The 8,069-nt window shown below is 35.6% G+C and overlaps 1 protein-coding gene across 3 annotated transcripts in view; it reads right to left on the bottom strand.

Moving 5' to 3' along the window:
- Positions 1–3,475: 3,475 nt before the first annotated feature.
- Positions 3,476–8,069, bottom strand: part of LOC111432419 (FAD synthase-like) — a 6,521-nt gene continuing 1,927 nt past the window's right edge. The window contains exons 3-17 of one of the 3 annotated variants that reach the window (XM_023069288.1): positions 7,957–8,005; positions 7,717–7,874; positions 7,509–7,626; positions 7,299–7,381; positions 7,037–7,096; positions 6,646–6,894; positions 6,261–6,357; positions 5,921–5,971; positions 5,745–5,825; positions 5,570–5,641; positions 5,439–5,501; positions 5,121–5,273; positions 4,165–4,222; positions 4,039–4,091; positions 3,476–3,946 (exon numbers count right to left, since the gene is read on the bottom strand). In XM_023069288.1, coding sequence (XP_022925056.1) covers positions 3,836–3,946; positions 4,039–4,091; positions 4,165–4,222; positions 5,121–5,273; positions 5,439–5,501; positions 5,570–5,641; positions 5,745–5,825; positions 5,921–5,971; positions 6,261–6,357; positions 6,646–6,894; positions 7,037–7,096; positions 7,299–7,381; positions 7,509–7,626; positions 7,717–7,874; positions 7,957–8,005 — 1,456 coding nt within the window. In that variant the 3' untranslated portion in view covers positions 3,476–3,835. Of the gene's footprint in view, positions 3,947–4,038; positions 4,092–4,164; positions 4,223–5,120; positions 5,274–5,422; positions 5,502–5,569; positions 5,642–5,744; positions 5,826–5,920; positions 5,972–6,260; positions 6,358–6,645; positions 6,895–7,036; positions 7,097–7,298; positions 7,382–7,508; positions 7,627–7,716; positions 7,875–7,956; positions 8,006–8,069 lie in introns of those variants that run through there. The other 2 variants (XM_023069289.1, XM_023069290.1) reach the window with 2 other exon arrangements.

Raw genomic sequence — 8,069 nt, 5'->3', positions numbered from 1 at the left:
TTTTTTTTTTTTTTTTTTTTTGAAAGTGTGTGATTTTGATTTAAATATATAATAAAGATAAAAATGAATTGAGCAATGCACGTGATATTCACGTGACTACATCTAATCTTGTATCCGAAAGGGAGGCAAGTGGCACGTGAGAGACCCAAATTTCTATTATTTACTTTGTTTTTTCTTTCCCAACAAAATTGAGATAATTTTAAGCCCTTTTCCATTGTCTTTTAATATAAATGTATTTCAAAATTACATTTATTTAAGGCATTTTTTCTTTATAAAAAAATATTTAAAATTAAATGCTTATATGCATTTTTATATACTAATTTGCTTTAAATTCAATATACATTTTTATCATAAAACACGGCTATTAAATACTAACAACTAAAGTGACCAAGGGGTCACTGAAAATGATTGGAGATGACTATAGATCGCTGGTTTAAATAAATTGATAATCTCTACTAAATTAGTAATAAATAAATATATATATTTATACTAATTTAACCCAAACTTTATAATATAATTAAATCCAAATCATCTCGACTAAATTGAAATTAAACTCAACTAATATAGACTAATTTAAAACGTTTAAAAACATCGAAATCAAATTGAAGTTGGTAAGTAATTGATGGAGAATTAAAGGGTAAGTCTAACCTATTTTCAAAAGCTAACTTACAAATAATTCAATCTAAATTTTGATGGTGAAAAAAAAAAGAAAAAAAAAGTCATGAAGTAGGGGTAGAATGGGAATTTTTCCACCGCAAATACGTTAGATTTGAGAACGAGCTCGAGGTAGGCCACCGACAATGAAGCCCGAAGGATGATTGATATCGATATTTGAAGTCGACATGTTGTTTCGATTTTTCAAATGCTATTTGTTAGATCCCTAAAAAAGATATATTTTTTTTCTTTAAAAATAATAATTATTAGAGGATTAATTGTTTGATTTTTGTGCTTCACCTCCTTTTTGAAAATTTGTATTTCTTTTCACAATTATATTACAATAATTATAATTTTAAGTTTTAAAATATTGATAAAAAGAAAACAACAAATTAAATATTTTTATAAAAAGTAGTATTTATAAATTAAAATTTTAAAATAAAAAAATGAAAAAAAATATTTATCGAACATGAAAAGGAATTTCCAACAAAAAGAATTAGTTTTATTATTGTTAATGATGCTACAAGTAGCAGTGGGGGCATACACGTGTAAGCAGAGTAATTGCAAATGAGCCCCTCAAAAAATGAGTAATTAAAATGAGACCCAAAAGAAATGAAGAATTTCACAATGGGGCTCTGCACAAGGGGCATGAACTGTTATGGTGAAGCCACTTGAAGATGCATGACTCATGATACACATGCCCGCATTGCATCCTTATCACCTCCTCCCTCTTCTTCCCTTCGCCATTCCCATTTCCGTTCCCATTCAGTTCTTCCAAACAGATACTGCAATCCCCCATCTCTTCCCCATTCTCTTCCACTTTCTCCGTAACCGGCCGAGCTTCTTCCAGAATCGCCGTCTCCTCCCCCGCTGCATTGTCATTGCTCCATCCCTGGAACAATCCGTGGTTTTCTTCCATCCAGGTGATCAGTCGGATGTAATGGAGCTCCAAGACCGTGTGGAAACTCGTCTCTCTGTTTCCGCCGGCCACTAGGAGGGTGTACGACACGATGCGCTCAGCAATGACTTCGCGTACGGGGGAGCGGACGTTGAGTAAGGACAGCAACTGTGCGACGTAGACCAGGAGGAACACCGGATCATGGAGTTCCTGCAGACGGAGCGGGAACAGAAGATTCCTCAGTAGAATCGGTGCAGTTTCTTGAAGGTACGTAACTCCGGAGAGCGGAGAAACAGAGATCTCACGGCGGAAATAGCGCAGTTGGAGTTGCAGAACTTGATAGGGTTGCTCGCCGGAAGCGGCGGATGTGTAGCCGTAAATACGATACTGGATCGGTCTAGAGGTAACGAAAGACATTCTGAGGATCGAGGTTGGCACTGATTCGTAAGTGAGTTTTTGATTGTTGATTGTTGATTGCTGATTGTTGATTGCTGATTGTTGATTTATAAGCTAAGAGGAAGTGTGTTTGATTATGGAAAATTTTAAGAATCGGCCGTTAGAATTACCGATTAGGAAAATTTTCTTCTTCTACTAATTTCCACGAGGTTCAAATTGTGGTTCCAACCTGTCGTCGTTTTTGGAAAGTATTTTTTTATTTTGATTTATAAGCCAAGGGGAAGTGTGTTTGATTATGGAAAATTTTCAGAATCGGCCGTTAGAATTACCGAATAATAAATTCTTCTTCTTCTTCTAATTTCCACGAGGTTCAAACCTGTCGTTGTTTTATGGAAAGTTTTTGATTAACTATGAATATAACAAATTCACTGATTGCTTAATTGGTTACTGATTTCTTTAATTTAGTTAGGAGTCCAGCGGCACCAATTTGTTCTTCTTCTCGTTCTTTCTTTCTTTTTTTTTTTTCTTTTTTTTTTCTCTCTCTCTTCTTAAACTTTGAATTTTGATGTTGAACTTATTTGTTACAACTTGACAAAATGATAGAAAGAAATTAACAAAATTACAATGCATTTTCACTTCCTCTTTACTAGTGCGAAATTTCAACTACTGTTCATCCTTTAGTTAATCATGGAAATTAAATTCAGTCAAGGGAGCAAAGTTCATGATTAAAAGATATACATATGTATTTACTCTTTTACCTCATTTCTCTATTCCTTTGAGATTAAAATCAAATGGTATATGATCATCTTGTAAAAGGTTAATTTTCTCAATTAATAGATTTATAAGAAAAATTATAAAGTATTCGTATCAATTATGTTATAAAAATAAACCATTTAGGTTATTACTTGAATATGAATTGTGTTATAAGAATAAATTATTTAGGTTATTACTTGAATATGACCTTCACATCTATCAACTATATACGATTCAAGTTTGATATAATAGTTTTGAATACTATTTAGGTCAAATTTGATATAATAGTTTTGAAACTATTTAGGTTATTACAGTATTTAGGGTAATTTGAATATGAATTGTGTTATATAAATACTTTATGAATCGTGTTATAAGAAGAAACTATTTAAGTTATTACTTGAATATGATCTTCATGTATATCAACTGTATACGGTTCAAGTTTGATATAATAGTTTTGAATTTTACACAACTTAACCATGAGTGGACCTCAATCTTGATTATTGTTCGATTGGGCCTTGATCACTGGTCAACAATAAGGAGGGGGAGAACATGGCATGCAAAACAAAAAAGAAATCATCTCGGATATTTAAGTTGGCACAGAGGATTTAGTTGTATTAAAATGCATGAACTGAGGGCATGCAGGACATGTGCTCCTCATGAGCCCGAGCATAGAGTCAGACATGATCTGAGGTTGAGGCTGATCGATCCAAACTCACCTCTTCTCCATATTCGGTAGTCCAGCCCTAGCCGTATTTATGACCGTTGACGAAAAGGTCAAAAGTTCAAATTTCTAACCAATAAATAATTATTTTCTATGTTGGAACAAATCATAGGATGATAGTAACTAACATCATTCAAACTCCAATATTGGGCTGTTTTACATTCCCTCCTGCCCAGAAAATAATAAAGAGTTGCCATTTTTATCATATAAGTCAATGACTGTAAATTGGATAGTTCCTTCGTCTTCCACGACTTTGCACGGTCACGATCCCGAGCTCTTTGTTGATCTTCTTTCCTTCCAGTTTCCGAAATCCTAGTCAACTTCATTCCGCTTACACATTAAACCTTTGTCAAAGCTTCTGGCTTCCTGTGTGATATTGGTAATGCCTGCTGCTATTTGCTTGATTGCAGCTTTCAAAATTTTAGCCTTAAGGTCTCTGGAGAATGTAAGTTGATTTCAGAGAATGCCCCGGGTTGGAACTTCTTGCTCAAGGCTTCTGTAGCTAATTGATTTCTTTCTTCATTCTGAAACCAAACTACCAAAATGTTACGATTTCGTTTGATTTCGTTCGATTTCGTTCATAGAGAGACTCTTTAAGAGATGAGGAGGTTAGTACCTTCCCTTGGAAACTTATAATAATCGGCCCGGATCTCGATTCTCGATAACATCCTTGACAGAACAAAGGAAATGGTTAGAATGAGATTGCAGAAGATATTTGGTTTAAACTAGTTGAAAGACTCACCAATGTGTATATCTGGGAATTCAAGACATAGTTTAGCCAGGGATGGAGCAATTTCTACCTGAATTATAAAAGAAAATATGGAGAGTTGGACACTAATGGAACCAGTAAATTGGTTGCAAAGAAAAAATGCATGAAATCTGTTCGATCAAATGGAATGAAACCGGGACTCAGACGGTTTTATACGAAATCGACATTGTTCTATGTTTCGACATTTTTTTAATAGAAAAACATGTTTGGATGGAATGATGATAACAGTGTGAACATCATCTATGCCATATTCCATGTCCTAGTTATTCCAAACATCCTATGAAGAAACAGGAACTGTACTTCATGTCTAATGCTTCAGTCTACCGAGGTGTCTTGAGTGGGTTCTATCTAACGGATCCAAAATCTTACAAACTAAAACCAATTACCAACCATTATGGCATCTCTAGACTACGTTGCAATAAAAGGTTTTTCAATACTTAAGATACTAGGCATTAATGGTGAGATCCCACGTTGGTTGGAGAGGAGAACGAAATAATAAGAGTCTGGAAACCTCTCCCTAGGAAACGCATTTTGAAACCTTGAGGGGAAGCCCAAAAGGGAAAGCCTAAAGATGACTATATCTGTTGGTGGTGGACTTGGCCTGTTACAAATGGTATCAAAGTAGTCACCGGGCGGTGCGCCAACGAGGATGCTAGGCCCGCCCCCAAGGGGTAGATTGTGAGATCCCACATTGGTTAGAGAGAAGAACGAAACATTCCTTATAAGGCTGTGGAAACTTCTCCCTAACAGACACGTTTTAAAACCTTGAAGGAAAGCCCAAAAAGGAAAACCCAAAGAGGACCATATCTGCTGGAAGTGGACTTGGGCGGTTGCGATGTTATAAGATAGATTTGAGGCAACAATAACTCATAATAGAATATGGCCACAAAAGCAGCTGCGTGGAAAGGAAAGGAAAATTTGATACATACATCTGAAAGTTTTGTGGTCAAGTGCTTGGATTTATATGGTTCCAGTAAGGGGAAGAGGTCACCAGTTCTCGTCAATTCAATCAAACAATCCCACTGCAAGTCCAGTTCCATTATGTTTGTTGCAGTAAGAACTATGACGTTGTGACACTTGATCTACAAGAGAGAGAATAGTTAACTACTGATATTATGAAGAAACAACACTGCAGAAATCATATCAGATAGATTCACATTTAAGGTAATTCAACACAACCGAAGACAAATTGTCTCTTGTACAATTAATGAGAGAAAAAAAACCCACACACATTCATCCAACCATACCAACGGGACCGACAACTTCTCGTGATGCAATAATTCGGTGATCCCTTCAGGCAATTGAGCCATCTGAAACGAAAGCACCAGTTTATCACAACAGAACTAAACCTAGACATCTATGTTCGGATCGAAATTACCTCATTTCGATCACCAGTACATTGCTCCCCTATAGGATGTCTGAGGTATTCTTCAAACTCTTCATCAGGAGCCTATTGAAGTTTCAGGACAAGCATGTGTTGATTACCAATTATCTAATTTAATTTCTATTCAACTATCCCGATTCAAAATTGTTAAAGAAATAAAACAACGCACCAGTCGAACGCCAAATGCCTTCGCAATACCGCCTAAAGTTGCATCCGAAAACAATGGACCTACTCCTCCATATATGAACACCTGCACTAATCAGTCAGCAATTAAAAGCACAGTCTAGATGCATCTAATAATTCCATGACAATATTTCATAAACCCAAACCAAGATGAGTGTTTACCATCTCGTCGGATGACCTTCGTAACTCCACTTCTTCAGCAACGGAATCCATCTGATACGAGCAAAGGATGAAAGATTAACAAAGGTCGATCCTCTTTTCTATTTGAGAAATTACAAATACGTTCGAGAGCTCATGAAATCCATCTTTTTCTAAAACAGAAATTCGTGTATGCCTATACATACACAGCAACTTAAATTTAGTGCCATTTGAAACGTACAGCGAATAATAATTTTATGATGTCTTCAATATTACGAAGTACGTCATTACATACAATGAATAATAATTCAAGCAGGCGAGCTGATTAACGAAGAGTTAAAACTTTGTCGTTGTAGAAACTTACATCATTCCGAACTATAGAAGTATGTGATATAGACCAACCAATAGAATGCACCTTTCTACGCAGTGAGAGTCCCAATTGATCCTTAACAGTGCCGAAGCTGAGCTATGGGGCAGATAAAGAACAAGGAAAGGCTTCAACAAAAATAGTCAATAATATTCAAAATGAAACTGCACTTGGTTTTATATTTCTAAGAATTTAACATATGATGGATCACATAAAAATGAGGAACATAAATCACAAAACACGACATATGAATATCCCAAGTCGAAAAACCACAAAAGTAATCCGTTTGAGAACAAGATTTCAAAACGGTGGGATGAAAAAAAACGAGTCAAACTCAGAAAACAAATACATAATATTATAACGCAGTACAAACGAGACTTACAGGATTTCATCTCCAACAGCTATGACCGAAGCAGTGAGCATGCTTTGTTTCTGTAAATCCGTATTGCTCATACCATTACTTTTCGGATTTAGCACGGAAGGTGAAAACCTTTTTGCTCGCCCAGCTCGTTCAGATCTTCCATCTGAAAGCAAGTATGCAGGTCTAAATTTTTCCTTGCTTCCAGATGAATTACTAATGCACAACAACGCATTTGGAAGTGTATCATGTATACTCCCAATCGAAGTATATCTATAAAAAGAAAACGAAATAAATAACTTTTAATATCAAGGGAAAGATACGAAAAGAGTAATGACATCACAAACAAACAAAACCCTTCAGCTACAACAGCAAGCACAATAACTATCATTCTGTATTTGCTTGGTATCATTACCCTTGATCATAAAGACTGCAGTACTGGACCTTGCAAGTTAATATGAATGCCCATACATCTCTGAGAAGAAGAAGAAGAAGAGGAGAATGAGGAGAAAAATAACAAATAGTCATAGTAGAAAAGCAACTATTACGTAGAAAAGTGTACGTTCTGCACATCGCCATTATCCTCATAGATTGAGGAGTCAACTATAGAAAAGTTAGGCTGGGAACAATACTAAAAATATATAAATAAGTAAAGGAGCATATAGTAACAACCACACCTATACGACCAATCCAAAATGGGATTCACTCTCATAAATGGTGGCCATCCAGGTGAACTAGGGGAAAACTGTTCTTGGCCAACCTGTTTATTTTGTGGGGCAAAAGAATATGAAAGACAAATTGGCCTTATTAGAACTTGAAATAAATGGTACAAAATTAAATAGCCACTATGAAATGCATGGCTTAACGAGAAAGAGCACGAACAATACCGCAGTAGGATCCCCAATGCGAACACCCAGGAAAATAGCTCTGATCGGTCTACTTTTTAATAGAGCCTCCAAGCCAGATTTGAAATCTGTCTGGATGATATCCATTACCAAGCCATAACTGTTATGTAAGAAAGAGTTGATTAGCAGTTAGCTCAAAGTGACCTATACATTCAATTCCCTGAAGTGAAATTAAAGGTGTTTCTCTTACTTAGTTGCCGTATCATAAGTAAACGAGTTAATTTCAGGGAAAGCAGAAGGACTTTCAAAATATATTATTCGAATAGGAAATTTCTCGAGTCCATCAACAGAACATCCTTCTTCCTCTTTGTGCAGGAAAAAGGCAGCTCGAAGAATGTGCAGTAAAACCTGCATATTCAATTTGCCATTGTAACCAATGAAGGAAAAAGGAACCAGTTAGATAAATAGAGAATTAGACATCAAAGCTTACAGTCGAATCTTTTCCACCATTGAAACTGAAGGCGACCTCTTCAGTACTGCTGATAATGCAAGTTCCAATATGTTATAACATGCAAAAAAAAAAAAAAAAAAAAAAAAAAAAAA

This window comes from Cucurbita moschata, unplaced genomic scaffold (genome assembly GCF_002738365.1).
Source record: "Cucurbita moschata cultivar Rifu unplaced genomic scaffold, Cmos_1.0 Cmo_Scf00038, whole genome shotgun sequence".
Taxonomy (NCBI): domain Eukaryota; kingdom Viridiplantae; phylum Streptophyta; class Magnoliopsida; order Cucurbitales; family Cucurbitaceae; genus Cucurbita; species Cucurbita moschata.
This window is presented reverse-complemented; position numbering and strand designations above follow the sequence as displayed.